Genomic DNA, 20,343 nt, shown 5'->3' with positions numbered 1-20,343 from the left:
CCGCATGTGAATGAGGGCTAAGCCAAGCCCCGGTTCACACTGCCTCAACTTGTCATGCAGCAAAGTCGCATAACAAGTCGTGCCCCATTAACGGCAATGGAACTGTTCTAATCTGTGGAACTCAAGTCGCTCCTACTTAGAAAAAAGGTTCCTGCTTTTGGGGCGACTTCAACATGACTTGCATTGACTTCTGTTAATGAAGTCGTATGCAAACTACGATGAGGTCGTGCAGGGATGTCCGCTTCAAAGTCGCACTGGAGTGAACCGGCACTAAAATCTTTTTTTTTTTTTTTTAGGTTAACATACCCTTTGCATAAGAGCTGCGGGAAGAGAAAAAGCAGCACACTGATCTTCCCAGTGAATGGCTGTGTGTGTGTGGGGGGGGTGTCAGCACAAGTCTGATCATTGGAGGAGAGCAGGCTGAGTTCCCAGCACAGCTAAAGAACTGACCACGGTGTGCTCTCATGCTTATTGTGGTCAGTTTTTACTAGGAAAGTAGAGGGACTGGCAGGAACACCAGGAATTTCACACAAAGGAAGAATTTCAAAGAGAACAGGAGACTTGATGACTAGGTGGTTGATTCATGAGATAATCACCATTTAAGTTTAATTGGTAAAGGCGGAGTAATTTAGTGATGTACTCTGAATGGAACTCTGATATTGGTAGATCATGGCAATGAATACTGTGTTTATACACTTTGTGCTTTTCTTTCAAACAGGATGGAACTAAAGAAAAAGAGAGAGGAACTGGATAGCCTGAATGAAGCACTTGCAAATGAGCAGAAAAAGTGCAGAGAGTTACAATTTGTCTTGGAAAAAGAGCAGACTAAGGGGAAACTGAAAGAGCTGCAGGAAAAAGAGGATGTGGAGGTAAGACATGGTGTATTACATGGCCTAATCTTACCATTAGGCTTGTCTGGATACCGATACTAGTATCGGTGCCCATACCAATATCGGTATCGGTGCCGATACCGAGCATTTGCCCGAGTACTTGTACTCGGGCAAATTCTCCAATGTCCAAATGCCTAATCCGATACCTGGACAATCAGGGACGATCGGTGCGGTTGTGAGGAGGAGTTACAATCACCAATCTCCTTGTATAGATTTCTATAAAGCAGCTGACAGCCGCTTCTCCTCCTCCCTCTCATGGCTTTCAGCTGCTTTATTGAAATCTATACAGGGAGATCGGTGATTGTAACTCCTCCTCAGCGCCACACTGTCCCCTTGTGCTCCTCCTCCGGTCCCCCTCCGTGCTCCTCCTCCGTTGCTCCTCCTCTGGTCCCCCTCCGTGCTCCTCCTCTGGTCCCCCTCCGTGCTCCTCCTCTGGTCCCCCTCCGTGCTCCTCCTCTGGTCCCCCTCCGTGCTCCTCCTCTGGTCCCCCTCCGTGCTCCTCCTCTGGTCCCCCTCCGTGCTCCTCCTCTGGTCCCCTTCCGTGCTCCTCCTCTGGTCCCCCTCCGTGCTCCTTCTCTGGTCTCCTCTTCCGGTCCCCCTCCATGCTCCTCCTCTGGTCCCCCTTAGTGCTCCTCTGCCCCCCTCTGTCCTCGATCTGTCAGGGTAGAGAGCAGAGGAAGGAACCGGTAAATCTGTAATTTACCGGCTCCTTCCTTTTCAATTTGCACAGAGTCAGTGATCACCTGTCACCAAGCATAGTAGACTGTGTTTACGATGCTTCAGTTTATGAATGGAGAGGAGCCGCCATCTCCTGTCCATTCATCTTCAGTGCCGCTGAGGCTGCAGAGAAAGGGACTGGGGAATCTCTGTCCTCAGTCCCTTTCCCTGTCTCAAAAGGGAGATGTCAGGGGTCAGTTAAGGTTAAATTATAAATATATTAAAAAATAAAATAAAAAACACACTGACACCATGTTACTAAACCCAGGACCATGCATTGATGATATCTGGTCTCCCACAATACAGAGAACATGGAAATGCAATTATTTTAGTAAATGCTAAATACCTTTTCTCATCAACAGTATATAGCAGTCTTGTGACTTCTATCAGTGTCTGGTTAAAGCTTGTAGGATGAGTTTTCATTCTCCCTGGATTGTCCTATGAGGCAGCAGGACCCCTGACCTGTCTGTCTGCACTGTGCTGATTGGCCCTGTGTTGATCACGTGCACTCTCCCAAGAAAAAAAAAAGCTCTCTAGCAATATACACCAAACTGAGCATGTGCAACTTGCCCTCAAGGCTCTGTTTTATCAGCAGATAGATTAGGGACAGTGGAAGAAGGGGAGGATCAGAGAAGACAGGATTAAACAGCCTTTTTACACAATGCAGAGGATTATCCCCTTATTACTATTACTATTACTATACAGGATTTATATAGCGCCAACAGTTTGAGCAGTGCTTAACAAAATAAAGGCAGACATTACAGTTACATTACAATTTGGTACAAGAGAAATCAGAGGGCCCTGCTCATTATAGCTTACAATCTAAAATGGAAGAGTCAATTGATACAAAAGGTAATAGCTGTGGAGGATAAGCTGATGGAGGAAGTAAAACAGTGCTAGTTAGAAGCAGGATAGGCTTCTTTAACCACTTCAGCCCCGGAAGAACTGGCTGCTCAATGACCAGGCCATTTTTTGCGATTCGGCATTGCGTCGCTTTAACTGACAATTGCGTGGTCGTGTGATGCTGTACCCAAACAAAATTGACGTCTTTTTTTTCCTACAAATAGAGCTTTCTTTTGGTGGTATTTAATCATCTCTGCAGTTTTTTATTTTTTGCGTTATAAACAAAAAAGAGCAACAATAAAATTTTTTTTTTAAAAAACACAATATTTTGTTCTTTTTGCTGTAATAAATAGCCCCATTTTTAAAAAAAAAAAAAAAAAGCTAATTTTTTTCCTGTGTTCAAAAGTTTTTTTTTACTAGCAATGGTGGCGATCTGCGTTTTTTTTTTTTGAAACTGCGACATTATGGCAGACACATCGGACACTTTTGACACATTTTTGGGTCGTTTGACAATTATACAGCGATCGGTGCTATAAAAATGCACTGATTACTGTTTAAACACTGGCAGATAAGGGGATAACAATAGAGGGCGATCAAGGGGTTAACTGTGTTCCCTAGGTGTGTGTTCTAACTATGGGGGATGGGAGTGACTATAGAAGCTGAGAGATCGTGGTTCCCAGCTCGTAGAAACTCACAATCTCTCTCTCCTCTCCTCACAGAACTGGGATGTGTGTGTTTACACACACACGTCCCTGTTCTGCCTCTCGTGCCCGCGATCGCTCGTGGCCAGCGGTCATTGCGACCGCCGGTCACGAGCATCAGCACCCCCCGCTGTGTAGTGGGCAGGCCTGCTATCTCGCTTAAAGGGACCGACGTATAGCTACGACGGTTCGCAGGATCGTGCCAACCTGCCGCAGTATAATGACGGTGACTGGTCAGCAAGTGGTTAAAGAAAAGGGTTTTCAGGGATCGTCTAAAGATGGATAGATTAGGGGACAGTCGGACAGATTGGGGTAGGGAGTTCCAAAGGATGGGAGAAGCTCTGGAGAAATCCTGGAGGCGAGCGTTGGGAGGAGGTGACAAGGGAGCTAGAGAGCAGGAGGTCTTGGGAGGAACCGAAGAGAGCGGCTTGTTGGTATTTTGGGACTAGGTTAGTGATGTAGCTGGGGGCAAAGTTATGGAAGGCTTTGTAAATTATTGTTAGTACTTTGAATTTTATTTGTTGGGTGAGTGGAAGCCAGTGGAGGGATTGGCAGAGAGGGGTGGAGGACACTGAATGGTTGGTAAGACAGATGAGTCTTGCAGCAGCATTCATTATGACCTGAAGGGGGGATAATCTGTGTAAAGGTAATCCAGTGAGGAGGGAGTTGCAGTAGTCGAGAGATAACCAGGGAGTGAATTAAAAGCTTGGTTCCACAATGAGTATGATAAGCATGCTTTACTGCATATACAGACTGATTTTACTGTAGGGGGTTTAGTAACACTTTAAGCCCACAGACTGAACAAAACAAAATCGATATGTGTCTGGTCAGCTTTTTATTATATCCATTTTTTTTTCTTATTAGGACCTTCAAATACTTCTAGATGAGCAGAAATTGAAGAATCTGGAGATCTCCAAGCAACTGGAAGAGGAAAGGAAGTTGGTAAAAGATCTCCAGGAACAGATGGAGTCCACAGAACGAGCGCACGATGCAGTGATGTCTCAGGAAAGAAGCCGAGTGTTAGAACTGCAGGTTTTCCTGGATGCTGAGAAGGCGCGATCAGCAGAGCTAAGTAGCGCTTTGGAGTGCAGACAAGACCTACAGGCTCATGTACAAAATACTGAGACAGATGAACAGTCAGGAGGCCAAAAACCAGCTGATGACTTGCTGAAGGAACTGCAGGGTCAGCTGGACAATAAACATGGTCGTATAGTTGAACTGGTGAATGAAGTTGAGGGTTATAAGCTGGAATGTGTACAACTAAGGCAGAACCTTGAAGAGGAGAGGCACAGTCTAAAGAAGGAGCTGGAAGCTGAGCAGGAGGCCTCCAGGCTGGCTGTAAAACAAGTGGAGGAACTGACAGATGCATTGGAAAGACTCCAACAACAGGTCCAGGAGAAGGCGACTGAGCTCAGGACGCACCAGGCAGAGGAGAAACAACTGAGGGAGACGATCCAGAGGTTACAGAACAGTGCACAGTATGACAAGGACAGCGCATGTGAGACAAAGGAACCCGCTCAAAGTTCTGTAAGTTTTTCCCATCTTTGGAACTTTATTTAAAGGGATTTTTAAATGTTTTATATATATATATATATATATAATATATATAATATATTATATATATATATATATATATATATATATATATATATATATATATATATATATATAAATTTTTAAAGCGCAGCAATCCTTGGATTTACTTGTAAAAAAAAAAATGTGTATATATATATATATATATATATATATATATATATATATATATATATATATATATATATATATATATATATACATTTTTTTTTTACAAGTAAATTCAAGGATTGCTGCGCTTTAAAAATTTAAATTTATTGAAAACTAAACTGGTTACATGTCGTTCCACACACAACAGTTTCGGGCTACAAAGCTTATGCCCCTTCTTCATATAGGAACAGAATACAAAAACGACATTATTCTTCCATCCTTTTATATTGGTACATTTCACACCAGGAAACAATTAGACAACAAAAGAAGCAAATTACTACATCCTAAATCCTAGAGAGATAGCTAAATGAGGTGTATTCACCCTCCAAGATCCCACAGATAGTGTTCCAGTGACCTATTATCAAAAGATAGACCTACATATAATTAGTCAGCAGCAACAATAAAATGCTACCTGTTAGAATATACATATTCCAATCGGGGTGTATATATATATATATATATATATATATATATATATATATATATGCACAGATGCTAAAAAAACATTGGCGTATATTTTCTATTATTTACAAAACGGTTAATTTCAAAAGATATGGATCCTCGCAAAAAAAAGTCCTCCCAATGTATTTCTTCCTAAGGCCAGTATTATAAGAATTCATAAAAAATAAATGTACCGTATATACTCGAGTATAAGTCGTTCCGAGTATAAGTCGAGGCCCTAATTTACCAAAAAAAAAAATGGGAAAAACTTAGTGACCCGAGTATAAGATGAGGGTGAGAAATGCACAGCTACTGTAAGTGGAAAAGAGGGTCAACAATGCCCATTTGCAGCCTCACTGTGCCCATTTGCAGCCATAGGTCCCCCGAACTTCAAACTCGGTAGTTAAGGGTTCCTAGATGCCCCCTAGCTGCAGCCAAAATTTGGGGTCTCTGAACCCAAAGGGTTCTGAAATTACATTGCTGCAGATGGACACAGTTGACCAACTTTGGGGCCCTGTATCTTGGGGCCACTTAGGGTTAGGAACCCCAAATTTGGTGTGCAAACCCAGTGGAATTAGCACCATAAAATATCCAAAGCTGGGGTTTCTAGCACCAAGTGGCCCGGAGATACGGGGCCCCAAAAATCGGTTCAGAAAATGTCAAGCACTTTTCTGCAGCAGAGAATGACATTTTCCGAACCGGGTTTGGGGCCCGGTATCTCGGGGCCACTTGGTGCTAGGAGCCACAGCTTTGGATATATTGTTGTAGCAGTTCCACTGAGTTTGCACACCAAATTTGGGGTTCCTAGCACAAAGTGGCCCTGAGATACGGGGCCCTAAAATCGGTTCGGAAAATGAAATTTTTTGCTGTAGAAAAGTGCTTGACTTGCTTGACTAAGTCGAGGGGGGCACTTTCAGCACAAAAAAATGTGCTGAAAAACTCGACTTATACTCGAGTATATGCGGTAAATCAAAATCAGAGTTCAGGCCCCTAGGTTGTAATGTATCCAAACGATTTATCCACTGTACCTCCAATTTTTGAAGATTAAATTCTCGGTTTCCACCTCATCTATTTGGGGGGAACTGCATCAATTACCATAATATCTAACTTGTGATACTGTGTGTCCCATTTCCACAAAATGCCTAGCCAGTGGCAATTTAGTAAGCTCATCTCTTATTGAATATTTATGTCTGGCAATTTTATCCTTTACCTTTTGTGTTGTTTTGCCCCCACAGTTTATATACGGTGATTCCATATAAATTGAGGCCTGCCGCTGCCTCCTCCTGGTTGCATCAGGATTGTATAAAGCAAATCAAGTTGCATTTTTATTGCAATTATTAAAAATTGTATTGGAAGGAAATGTTTTTCTTTAAGACCAAAATTTAACTTTTTGGCCTAAAAGCAAAACGCCATGTGTGGCGGAAAACTAACACTGCACATCACCCTGAACACACCATCCCCACTGTGATACATGGTGGTGGCAGCATCGTGTTGTGTGGATGCTTTTCTTCAGCAGGGACGGGGAAGCTGGTCAGAGTTGATGGGAAGATGGATGGAGCCAAATACAGGGCAATCTTAGAAGAAAACCTGTTAGAGTCTGCAAAAGACTTGAGACTGAGGCGGAGGTTCACCTTCCAGCAGGACAACGACCCTAAACATACAGCCAGAGCTACAATGGAATGGTTTAGATCAAAGCATATTCATGTGTTAGAATGGCCCAGTCAAAGTCCAGACCTAAATTCAATTGAGAATCTTGAAAATTGCTCTTCAGACGCTCTCCATCCAATCTGACAGAGCTTGAGCTATTTTGTAAAGGATAATGGGCAAAATTGTCCCTCTCTAGATGTACAAAGCTGGTAGAGACATCCCCAAAAAGACTTGCAGCTGTAATTGCAGTGAAAGGTGATTCTACAAAGTATTGACTCAGGGGGATGAATACAAATGTACACCACACTTTTCACATATTTACTTGTAAAAAATGTTGAAAACCATTTATCATTTTCCTTCCACTTCACAATTATGTTCCACTTTGTGTTGGTCCATCACATAAAGTCCCAATAAAATACATTTATGTTTTTTGTTGTAACATGACAAAATGTGGAACATTTCAATGGTATGAATAATTTTTCAAGGCACTGTATTTCTAGTTAGTTCCATATATATTTGGACATAGGCACAATTTTCATACTTTTTGCTCTTTTTGCACCAGAATAAAATTAAAACAAAACAATGCAAATGAATTTGAAGTGCAGACTTTCAGCTTTAATTCAAGGGGTTGAACATAAATATCAAGTACAAATTTTAGGAGCTACAACCATTTTTATACACCATCCCCCACTTTTTAGGGGCTCAAATGTAATTGGACAAATGAATAAAATGTTTATTTTTAATATTTTGTTGAGAATCTTTTACTGGCAATGACTGCCTGAAGTCTGGAACCCATAGACATTACCAAAGACTGGGTTTCCTCCTTTCTGATGCTTTGCCAGGCTCTAACTGCAGCTGTCTTCAGTTCTTTCTTTGTGCGTCTTTCTGACTTTAGTTTTGCCTTCAGCAAGGTGATTGAATATTCTTTTCCTTCAAAAGCTCCTGGATTGCTTTTGCAGTGTGTTTTGGATCATTATCCATCTGTACTGTGAAGCACCAGCCAATCAACTTTGCTGCATTTGGCTGAATCTGGGCTGACAGTATATCTCTAAACACTGCAGAATTCATCCGGCTGCTCCTGTCATCATTAAACACCAATGACCCAGTGGCACTGGAAGCCATGCATGCCCATGCCATCACACTGCCTCCACCATGTTTTACAGATGACGTTGTGTGCTTTTGGATCATGAGCTGTTCTAAGCCTTCTCCACACTTTTTTCTTCCCGTCATTCTGGTACAGATTAATCTTAGTTTCAACCATCCAAAGAATGTTTTTCCAGAACAGGTCTGGCTTTTTTAGATGTTTTTTGGCAAAGTTTAATCTGACTTTTCTATTCTTCAGGCTAATGAATGATTTGCACCTTGTGGTGAACCCTCTGTATTTGCTCTTGTGAAGTCTTCTTTTGATTGTAGACTTTGACAATGATACGCCCACCTCCTGGAGAGTGTCCTTCACTTGTCTGGATGTTGTGAATGGGTTTTTCCTTACCATAGAGAGGATCATCCACCATTGTTGTCTTCCGTGGCCGTCCAGGCCTTTTTATGTTACTGAGCTCACCAGTGCGTTATTCTTTTCTCAGAATGTACCAGAATGTTGATTTGGCCACGCCTAATGTTGCTGCTATATCTCTGATGGATTTGTTTTTGAAACCCTACAATGGCCTGTTTCATTTGCATGGACAGGTCCATGGAACGCATGATGTAGGTTCACAGCAATAGATTCCAAATGCAAATGCCACACTTAGAATCAACTCCAGACCTTTTACCTGCTTAATTGGTGAAGAAATAACAAAGGATTAGCCCACACCTGGCCTTGAAACAACTTTTGATTCAGTTGTCTTGTTACTTTTGGTCCCTTGAAAAAGGGGGAATGGTCCCTTGAAAAAGAGCTTTAATTCCTAAACCCTTCCTCTGATTTGGATGTACATACCCTCAAATTAAACCTGAGAGCGTACACTTTCAGCCCATATCCATTATTTAACTATAACTTGAATATATTTTGGTATATACCTGGAAAAACTAAAATTGTGCCTGTGTCCAAATATATATGGACCTAACTGTATAAATACACGCATAGTGTGTGTATACTATATACAGTATATTGCCATTTACAATGCGTATTACAAATAACAATATATATTATTTGCAAATTACATGACATATATGTGCCTGATATCTCAAAAGATGTTAAAGCATTTTTTTTTATTTTTTAATAATAAACATGGCGTACTTATTTTGTGTGGTGGTTTTACACAGAGCGGCTCTGATCCCCTCCACTTCTGGGTTCCCCAGCAGGAGCTCTGGGCTCCTCCTTTTCTGTGTTCTACCATAGGAAACCACCACTTGCCGCCTCATTCCAAAGTCGGAGATATGTGTGTCCATAGACGCACGCTACGCAACTTGGCCTTGTCCTCCACTCCCTCCTCACAGAATTTGATTGACAGCAGCAGGAGCCAATGGTTCCCACTGATGCCTCTGTCCTGCAGGGAGAGAGGAGAGAGATAGACAGGCACAACACTGGATTGAGTGAGGACTCGGGTATTTGGAATAAGGGATTACTCATTTGGTTTTTTAAGCGGTATTAAACCCAAAACTAAAAATATAATATTGCAGCTTACCAATCATTAGGTGTAGTGGCTGCATCAGTTTTTTTTTCTTTGGCTTTACCCCCCTCTGTTTTCACATCATGATCTGGCCAGTAACATCCTACCTGTATTAGTGAGGCACATCTCTGGAGGAATGGCAGATCAACATTGTCAATGGGGGGGGGGGTATAGTGTTAAATGTAATAACAGATTTAGGGACATTAACAAATTCAAAAGTCAAACTCCAGCTCACACTTTACAATTGCTTACAACAAACAGTGTTCTTCCTTCTGGGATAAAGGTTTTACATGAATAAATAAAAGCTGACCATTTTAATCACCAGCTAGTGTTACGTGATTTGTCTAATCCATGTAAACCGATACATTCTGCTGGAGAGCTTGAGCTTGTGAAAAACAGCAAACTTGCTGGTTGGATCACCAGACGAAAATAGACGAAAGATTGCCTAAAAAAGGAAACAAATGCAGCCATCACATCTAAGAATTGGTAAGCTGCAATATAATGTTTGCTTTTGGGTTTAATACCGCATTAAAGACGTAGACTCCTTCATCATCCCTGTCCTGATTTCATTACCTAATAAGTCTCTGACCAGGGACAAGCATGCAGTCATTGAAGTCCTCATGGCTTTAATGCAATAGGGCTGGTCCACACAATGCTGTGCACTACGTCATAAGCGCTTTTGTGCATTGAGGAGCTTTGCATTAGGCGCCTCAATCCATGTAAATTTAGTGCTGGCTGCGTTTTTTGCAGCGCAAATTGTAATTGTATTGTGGAGATGCGTTGGAGTACCATTCCAAATGAAAACACCACAGTGCACCAACTCCCATACGGTTCATTAGCATGCGTTGTGGTAACATGTGCTTTTTTACAGTGTCCAGTTGTGAACTGGATATTAAAGCTAGAGGAGTGTGTTTAATTCTATAGGGAGTGTTTGGAGGTGAGCTGCTTGTAGACACTTGTATTGCTGGCTTCATTCCAAAGTCGGAGATATGTGTGTCCATAGACGCACGCTACGCAAGATATGTTTTGGACAATGGTGTCTTCTACAAGTGGTAGATTCTGGCAGATGTGCCTCTTGGTTTACGGTTCTCTCTCTTTATGGTATTTACCACTCTTAAGACAATTCAATTGAAACACATTATAAGATCTGTTTTTCTTTCTAGGTTGCAGTGAGAAGTTCTCCAGACCTGGGGAGGAGTACGGTACAGCCTCAGACAGGAAGCCCCCCGAATCTCCTGTGCCCCGATCCTCTGAGTGTTGTCAGTGGAGACCCTGGAATAGAAGGGGCTTCTTTCAGCATAGACTACATCAAGCGAAGGTTGCAGCAAGTAGCAGCTAAATTGAGACAGCTGGCAGCCAAATCCAGCCAGAGGTGAGGAAACATTTTATCAATTTATACATTTATTAACCGCTTGCCGACTGTATAACTTTCATATACTGCGGCAAGGTGGCTCTACTGCACAGGATCATGTACCTAGTACCCGGCTATTCCAGGTCTGGGGCGCACATGCATGTCGCCGGCGACCTGCTCCCGCTGTGATTATACACAGCGAGAGCGGATCTGCGGGTAACGGATCTGTGGGTAATCGCCAGCACCCGCCGATCATTAGGCAGAGAGCCAGAACGGCGATCTGCCTATGTAAACAAGGCATTGATCCTGTGTTCCTGCAAAGCAGGGACATGGATCAATGCCTTCCACACAGTATACAAGCACTGGCTAGGCACGCAGTTAACCCTTTGATCACCCCTGATGTTAACCCCTTCCCAGCCAGTTTCATTAGTACAGTGAGCGAGCATATTTTTAGGCACTGATCACTGGTCACTCGTCCCCACATAGTGTCAGTTAGTGTCCAATTTGTCTGCTGCAATATCGCAGTCCCGCCATAAGTCGCTGATTGCAGCCATTACTAATGAAAGATAAATAAATAAAAATTCCATAAATATATCACATAATTTGTAGACGCTATAACTTTTAAGCAAACCAATCAATATACTCTTATTGGGATTTTTTTTACCAAAAATATGTAGCAGAATACATATTGGCCTAAATTGATGAATAAATTAGATTTTTTTTTTTAATTTTTTTTTATTGGATATGTTTTATAGCAGAAAGTAAAACATTTTTTTTTTTTTTTGTTTTTTTGTTTTTTCAAAATTGTTAGTCTTTTTTTGTTTATAGCGCGACAATTTAAAAAAAATAAATAAATAAATAAAATACTACCAAAAGAAAATTTGTGGGAAAAACGGACATACATTTTATTTGGGTACAGCATTGCACGACCACGCCATTGTCCATTAAAGTGACACAGTGCCGTATCGCTAAAAATGGCCTGGTCCTGAAGGGGGGTAAACCTTCTGAAGGTCAAGTGGCTAATAATGGAGAATTCCAAGAAAAAATTTTTTTTTAATTGGTCTCGGAAAGAGTGTGGAAGGATTGGTCCCTCTGTGTGAGGCCTTTATTGCTGTGTTTGAGAAGTTTCTGTCCACTTTTTGTTTTAATGATACAGCAGGAAGTAAGCCAAAGGACATTCTAAGCCATCTGAACCCTTTTAATAAATGTGCTTACAATTTTCTGTAAATTTCCCCACTGCAGAGATTCTTTTCACTTTTCACAGCAGTAAATAGCCAACAAAGGTTGCGACTCTTTTTTTTTTTTTTTTTTTTTGAGACACATTCAATTTTAACAACATTCCTCATATAAGATTATCTGTGCATTTAAAATAGAACTATAGGCAAAGCTTTTTTTTCATTTTGGATAGACTAGGGAGGGTTATAACCCCTGTCAGATTTTTTTTTCACCATCTGTATCCCTTTGGGGAGATTTCCCTTCAATTCCTGTCCCATAATCAAACAGGAAGTGGGAGAAAATCCCTGCAAATTAAGGAAATTTCATGGGGACCCCCAGATCACCAGAACTAGTGTCCCCATTGGAAAATTTCCCCTCTATTATTTTTCTGGGGACAACCCAAAATATGGGATTTCTTTTACTTTTACTTTCACTTTCAATGATAATGGTAAACAGGAGAAATGGAGAGGGTGAATCTCCCTAAAGAGGGCACAGACGGCAATAAAAACTGACAGAGGTTCTAACCCCTCTCCACTCTATCCAACACTAAAAAAAAAAGTCTTTAGTTATATTTTAAAGTGATGATATTAAAGGTAAATTTAAAAAAAAGAAACATGTTATACTTACCTGCTCTGTGCTGTTAGTTTTGCATAGAGCAGCCCCAATCCTCCTCTTCTGGGGTCTCCCACCGATGCTTCTGGCTCCTCCCTCCTGCTGAGTGCCCCCATAGAAAGCCACTGCTATAGGGGCACCAGTGGGTACTTGCTCCAGATCCCAGCTCTGTGTGTCCATAAGACACACAGAACAGGTCTCAGCCCCACTGCCAAAAGCTGCTGTCTCTGATTCATTGGGAAGGCAGAGAGCCAGGAGAGCAGTTGCTTTCATGCTCATCTCTGGTTCGAGATCGGACTCAGGTAAGTATTAGGGGGAGCTGCATACTGAAGGTTATTTATTTTACTACATAGAATGTATGAAGGTAGAAAACCTTCAGCCTTTAGAATCACTTTAAAGGAGAAGTCCAGTCTAAGCTCGTTTGGCTGGGCTTCTCCTAAGGGTCACAGTTTGCAATTTGTTTTGCACTCCTGTGACCTGTTTTCTGAAGTCCACTTGCTGCTGACATCACAGGAATCAGTCCAGGCACTGCGTCATCCTGACAATGAAAGTCGGGATCCGCCAGGTGTCTGGATTGACACCCGGCTCAGCATCTCAGTGAGCCACTGAGAGCCTGAGATGGCTGCTCCCCGCCCCCTCCACACCTCAGCACTCCAATGAGCGTGGAGGAGCAGAGCAGAGAGATGCTGATTGACAGTCAGCAGCTCTCTGCTCGGAGAGCTGTGAGAATCAAGCCATCGGCGATGTTCAATCGCTCGGTTCTCAGTTTAGAGCCGCCGGGGGACAGATGCAGCATTGGACTAGGTAAGTATGATGGGGGGAAAAAACCCCAAACCCACACTTCTCTTTTAATGCATTTTACGCATATTATTTAACTGTAAAAGCCTTGTGTAGGCATCCAAAAGCTCTTAGAGTGCTACTGGGAGTCGCCGTCCTGGATGCGATGTTGGTATCCCCAGCAGTTTCAGAGCTTAGTAACACGCTACAGTATTACTCCCTGCTCCTTCCCATGCATATAAGGTTATGTAGGAAGGTGAGGAGAGAGGCAGAGGAGCTGGGCCAGCACAGGGCGTAATTAGACATTAGAAGAGGAGGGACTATGATGTGCAAAGAAAGAGGGAAAACTGTAGCTACTTAGGGAATTGACACTTCCTGTAGTGGACAAAATCCCTAGCAAGTTCAAAGTCACACATGAATAAAAAGTTGCCTATGGAAAGGAAAACTGCAAGGAAGCCTGTAAAATACCTGATTTCTTTGTGCTTTTATTTGCAGTTCTTTTTATGTTGGTGAAAGGGTCTTGTTGGGAGGTGATCACTGGCTTACGGTGGAACTAATGACATCCTTTGTGGTGAATGTGTGTTACAGGGTGCTCTTTGAGAGAGCTGATGATGAGGACTTGGCCTGGTCACAAAACAGCGTTCAGGAAATTCTGTCTCAGCTGGAGCATGTGGCTGTCTTATCACTACAAGGACAGGTGAGAGATAATACATCTACATTCTTATGAAGTTAGTTTCTGCTTTCTTACATTTTATATCTAAGTAGCTTGATTCAGCTTTTACTTGATGATATGTATTTTCTAGCCAAGCTTTTATATCAACCAATTAAAGCCGTTTACTGTTTTGGGTGGAACTTAAAGTGGAGTTCCACCCAAAAATGCCACTTCCGCTCATTTGTCTCCGGTACAACAATTGGCACCTTTTGGGGGGGAGGGGGGACAGGATACCTGTCTTTAACAGGTATCCTGTTCCCACTTCTGGGAGTCCGGGCCGCAGCCCGTGACATGACCCCGGGGCTCTGTCCTCCTCCCTCCTCCTCTCCCTGTCGCTGGGCCAGTAGGAGAGAGGAGCAGGGCCTCGCGCATGCGCAGTAGGGTCCCTGGCGTGAAGCTGTAAGGCTACACTGCCGGGTTCCCTTACACGCAATGGCGGCGGCAGCAGCACCCGACAGCTGATGGAAACATCAGCTGCGGTGCCGACATCGCTGGACTCCAGGACAGGTAAGTGTCCTATTGTTAAAAGCCAGCAGCTACAGTATGTGTAGCTGCTGGCTTTTAATTTTTTTTTTTTGGGCGGAAAACCGCTTTGAAGTGGGTGCTTTTCCCATGCTAAGAAAAAGGTTTGCTTATATTTGTTGGGAGCAAAGAGGAGGAATCCTCAGCCCTGGGGAATCTCTAAGTCTCCTTTCACACTGAGGTGTTTTTCAGGCGCTTTTGGGCTAAAAATATCACCTGTAAAGCGCCTGAAAAACACCTCCCCTGCAGTCCCAGTGTGAAAGCCAGAGTGCTTTCACACTGGGACGCTGCGCGGGCAGGACCTTTAAGAAAAGTCCTACGAGCAGCACCTTTGGAGCAATGAAGGAGCGATGTACACCCCACTCCTGCCTATTGAAATGAATGGGCACCAATGCCGAAGCGCTTCGGCAGCGGCACTACACAGGCACATTTAACCCTTTACTCAGCCGCTAGCTTTGGTTAAAAGCGCCCCGTTAGCGGCCGAATAGCACCGCTAAAATGACGGCAAAGCGCCGCTAAAACTAGAAGGCATTTTGCTGTCAACACCCGCCTGCTCCAGTGTGAGAGCAGCCTAACTAGAGCAGCATAAAACTTACACAGGTCTTCCTCTCCTCACTCCCAGGTTTGAACGATGCTGCAGGGGAATGAATGGAAGACAAATATTAGCAGTTGGCATGGCAAGCAATTAGACCCCTTTCACACTGGGACGGTTTACAGGTGGTATTGCGCTAAAAATACCGCCTGCAAACCGCCCCTAAACAGCCTCCGCTGTTTGTTCAGTGCGAAAGCCCGAGGGCTTTCACACTGAAGCGGTGCGCTGGCAGGACGGTGAAAAAAGTCCTGCAAACCGCTTCTTTGGAGCGGTGAAGGAGCGGTGTATTCACCGCTCCTAAACCGCTCCTGCCCATTGAAATCAATGGGACAGCGCGGCTATACCGCGGCTATAGCTGCGCTGTACGAGGGATTTTAACCCTTTTTCGGCCGCCAGCGGGGGTTAAAACCGCACCGCTAGCGGCCGAATATAGCTGCAAGAACGACGGTAGAGCAGCGCTAAAAATAGCGCTGTTGTACCGCCGACGCCCCCACCACCCCAGTGTGAAAGGGGCCTTAATGAAACGTGAAAAAGGGGGGTATACTAATGCGCAAAACCAAAATAGACTAACAATAATAAATAAAACAAGTGTAGAAAGCCGTCAACATATATAAGTGCTCCCACACAGCTAAAATAAATGAAAATAAATAGGTATGTTGTGGTAACTAACATACAAGAAAAAACACACACAATATCAACATCTACAACAAGTGTGTTGTGACACAATATAAGAAATCTTCTATATGGTGAAAAATAAAAATCAAGTGCAAACAAATAGATGATATAAAGACAGACTCAAAAAGGGGCTGTCCTAGGATGACAAGAATGATGTGGAAATATTATAAACACTGTATACTGCAAATCTGCAATGAAAAACAATGCTGATAATAAAGTGCTATGGCAATAATATAAAGTGCAATATATATATAAGGTGCAAATAGATAACGCAGCTATACACATACATTTCAATTAATGTCCAAAATGTGAAAAATGAAGTGCAATATCTGTGAAACAATGTGATCCAACTCCAATGGAATGAAAAACACTCAGATCTTCATATAATAGTTCATAAACAAATAAAAGTGCATGTGCAAGAAAAACGATCCGTGTCTACTTTATCAAATCACCATCCGAAGTGCGCCACTGGTTTCCCCCAGCCTCTCACCTCTAGGAAAGACCCCTACGGGTCAAGTTGAGATTGGATAGGCAGTAGAAAACAGATTACCCACAATCGATCGGTCTCCAGCAATCACCTCAGCAATCCCAGGATTTTTGAAGGGTGGCTTCAGTCTTCAGGCTCAGGAGATGGAGTGGGGGCATATAGTAAAGAAGAAGAATGGCTCCATTGTGTAGTAATTAAAATGATTTATTCAGAACACACAAGTAGTAACTTACATTAAAATTCTCATAAAACGGCTGTAGAATGGGTACTTCCAGTCTCGGCCGCGACCGGAAGCGACGACACCTGGTTCCTCCCTGATGCGTTGCGTCACTGCTCATGTGACTTCATCAAAGGGTGACTCTTTGATGAAGTCACGTGAGCAGTGACACAACGCGTCAGGGAGGAGCCAGGTGACGTCACTTCCGGTCGCAGCCGAGACCGGAAGTACCCGTTCTACAGCCACAAATTTCAGAAACATGTATAACTTCAATTTTATGTACCCCCCTCTCCTTTCAGAAGCTGGTGTTACCATCAGGAATATCTGCCAACACTCTGACAGAGAAGCTTCTTACCCAGAATGCTGAGCTAACAGGGTATGTCAGTAGGTTAACCGAAGACAAAAAGGACCTGCAGAATTCTCTGTTAAGGCTGGAGGGAGAAGTATCTCACTACAGAACAAAAGGGCCATCCGGAGACCATGTGAGTAGATGACAGGAAAGGAACCATTAAAAGTTAAACTCTTTTCCTTCATTTTTTTTTTTTATCCTCTCTAATGATCATATGTTTTTATTGTATTATTGCTTTTATGTCTGGCTTTTCAAAACATTTATGGCTGGATTATGGCTTAAATCACATCCGCGCCAAAATGGTGCAGGACCCTTTTTTTTTTTTTTTTTCCCGCACCTTGATCATGTCCCATGGGTGTTCATACCCATCCGATCCGATTCTGCAAGCTGTTTCGGGGTGTCATTAATCTAACATTGACACCTGCAGCAGATCACATGGACGCTGTGCGATTGCAATGCAGTGTGGGAAACACAGAGGATTCGCGGCGTTTATCGCATCAGTGTACACAAGGGCTTACTGTGCATGCTTTCATGTGTTTTACATGCTTTATTAAGCAATTCTTAACAATTTATGTCCTTTTATGCACTGCCATTGTCATGTAGTGTCCATGGGAGTCAAAGCTAGATTTGTACAATCAACAGGAAGTTGTCAGTGGAAAACAGGAAGTTCTACTTTGGCTACTTACAAAAAGTGCACTATAAGACTTTCCACAACTTTTGATTTGATGTACAAAGAGTTTATGTAACATATTTAAAATAGAAGTTCCACTGGACCATAAATTCTAAACATTATCAGACTTTTAGCTTCAAAATGGTCAAGTAAAAAGGTTTAGGAGTCATCTTTGGTCTGCAGATGATTGACCAATAAAGGCAGGTTTAATCTGTTAGATTCATAGATGGGTTGTGTCACCAGGAGGGATCACGATGAAGGCGCAGCTCTGTTGTGTTGGGACTATTCCAGAGCTGCTAAAGTTATAGACATTTTGCTGCTAACAACATTGAAAGCAGCACTCAGAATAGTTGAAAGCCAACTTGATGGTGGACAACGTAGGACAAATCATTAGACAAAAGCAGAGTCAGACAAGCTGATGGTCAAGGTAGAAGGAACACAAACATGGCCAGGAAACAAGCTTAAAACCACTTGCCGACTGAGCACTGTAGCTTTACTGCCGGCTGTGCAGAATCACGTATGTATGTAGTCACCCCACGCACCTTTCCTTGGTTCCACCTCCTACCCACCTCCCAGTACGGCCCTTTTAGAGAATGTAGAACCACCTATCATTTTGTGGTGCTAAGTAATTTATATGGAATTTGGCAATAACAAAATTCAGCAAGTACCAATAAGGCCCCCACCAGCAACAGTAGATCCCCCAAACAACAATGGACCACCCACAACACATTTCCCCCTAGCAACAATAAACTCCCAGCAGCAACAACAGATCTCCCCTTGGACCCAGCATCAATAGACTCCCTGTCAGCCAGAAACAGTAGATCTCTCCCAGCAACAACTGCCCCCCCAGCAGTATAAGATCCACCCCCAGCAACAGTTTGTCCCCCACCAGCAACAATAGACCCCCTTGCAAAAATAGATTCCCTCCAGCTAGAATAGATCCCCCAGCAGCAAGCATCAATAGACCCTGCAGCACACCGCAGCACCCCTTGCCACTACATACAGACAGTGCTGGAGGTTACAGAACTGCGTCCCCCCCACATCCCCACTGAAAAAAAGCCCTGTATATGATTCTGCTCTTCCAGGTAGGGGGCGCCCCTCGCAATATCAGTGCGCTGGCTGTGCTGTGATTAGTCATAGCACAAGCCAGTCAGCAGGTGCCGACCAATAGATGACTGCCAGTGCCCGCTGATCAGCGAGGAGGAAGACAGGACAGAGCTCTGTCTATGTAAACAATGCAGAGCTATGTCCTGTTGGCAGGCATGTGCTGTCTTTTTGTTTTGTTAGTTTTTTTTTTACCCTGCTAAGCAGGTACTAAAAACCAGCACATCCCTTAGTAAAAGCACATCACATAGTACACATAAACACTGGTTAAGAACACATTTAACCCTTTGATCACCCTAGATGTTTAACTCCTTTGCAGCCAGTGTGATTAAAGTGGTTGTAAAAAAAAAAAAAAAAACCTGCAAGACAAAGGCATAATGAGCTAGTATGCATCACATACTAGCTTATTATGAAATACCTTAGATCGAAGCTGTTGCAGAGGTCCCCATACAATGCTGTGACCGGCAACATGTCTCCCGGAGTATTTTCCGTGTTTGTACGGTTCGGCGCTGTGATTGGCCGGAGCCGCGATGACGTCACTCCCAAGCATGCGGATACCGGGATGACGTCAGCACATGCGGATACAGTGAATATCTCCTAAACTGTGCAAGTTTAGGAGATATTAATGGTACCTACAAGTAAGCCTTATTATAGGCTTACCTGTAGGTAAAAGTGGTGTAACAGGGTTTACAACCACTTTAATACAGTGACAGTGCATATTTTTAGCACTGATCACTGTATTAGTGTCACTGGTTCCCACAAAGTGTCAAAAGTGTCAGTTAGTGGCAGATTGGCCACCATACTATCACAGTCCAACTATAAGTCACTGCCATTACTTAAAAAAAATAAAAATAAATAATTCCAGTGTGTGTGTGTATATATATATATATATATATATATATATATATATATCCCATAGTTTGTAGACACTATAACTTTTGCACAAACCAATCCATTTTTGTTATTGGGATTTTTTTTTAACAAAATATGTAGCAGAATACATATTGGCCTAAATTTATGAAGAAATTAGAATGTTTTTATATTTTTTTTATTGGATATGTTTTACAGCAGAAAGTAAAAAATATATTTTTTTTTTTTTCTAATTTTTTTTTTTTTTTCGTTTATAGCACAAAAAATAAAAAACCCAGAGATGATCAAATTCCACCAGCAGAAAGCTCTATTTGTGGGAAAAAATCTTATAAATTTCATTTGTGTACAGCGTCGCATGACCTCACAGTTGTCAGTTAAAATAACACAGTGCTGTATAACAAAAAAACGGCCTGGTCATGAAGGGGGATAAATCTTCCAGAGGTCATGTGGTCAGCTCAGGTGGCCGGTAGAAACAGAACTTAAAGGCAGTCTGGCTCATAAGCAAAAAGCAATCCAAACATGTGAGGTTGTAACATAAATCTTTGATCAGGTGTTGGCTGAAAGCTCTGACCTCAGTATGAACACTGCTGATTGAAGCCAGGTGT

The 20,343-nt window shown here is 42.7% G+C and overlaps 1 protein-coding gene across 7 annotated transcripts in view; it reads left to right on the top strand.

Annotated features, from left to right (window-relative positions):
- Positions 1-20,343, top strand: part of AKAP9 (A-kinase anchoring protein 9) — a 377,557-nt gene that overhangs the window by 342,522 nt on the left and 14,692 nt on the right. For all 7 annotated transcript variants that reach the window (XM_073629643.1, XM_073629641.1, XM_073629642.1 and 4 more), the window contains 5 exons: positions 719-869; positions 4,016-4,678; positions 10,749-10,957; positions 14,129-14,237; positions 17,045-17,227. In XM_073629643.1, coding sequence (XP_073485744.1) covers positions 719-869; positions 4,016-4,678; positions 10,749-10,957; positions 14,129-14,237; positions 17,045-17,227 — 1,315 coding nt within the window. The remainder of the gene's footprint in view (positions 1-718; positions 870-4,015; positions 4,679-10,748; positions 10,958-14,128; positions 14,238-17,044; positions 17,228-20,343) is intronic.

This window comes from Aquarana catesbeiana, linkage group LG05, assembly GCF_042186555.1.
Source record: "Aquarana catesbeiana isolate 2022-GZ linkage group LG05, ASM4218655v1, whole genome shotgun sequence".
Lineage (NCBI taxonomy): Eukaryota > Metazoa > Chordata > Amphibia > Anura > Ranidae > Aquarana > Aquarana catesbeiana.
The sequence above is the reverse complement of the archived record's forward strand: the minus strand, read 5'-3'. Positions and strand labels throughout refer to the sequence as shown.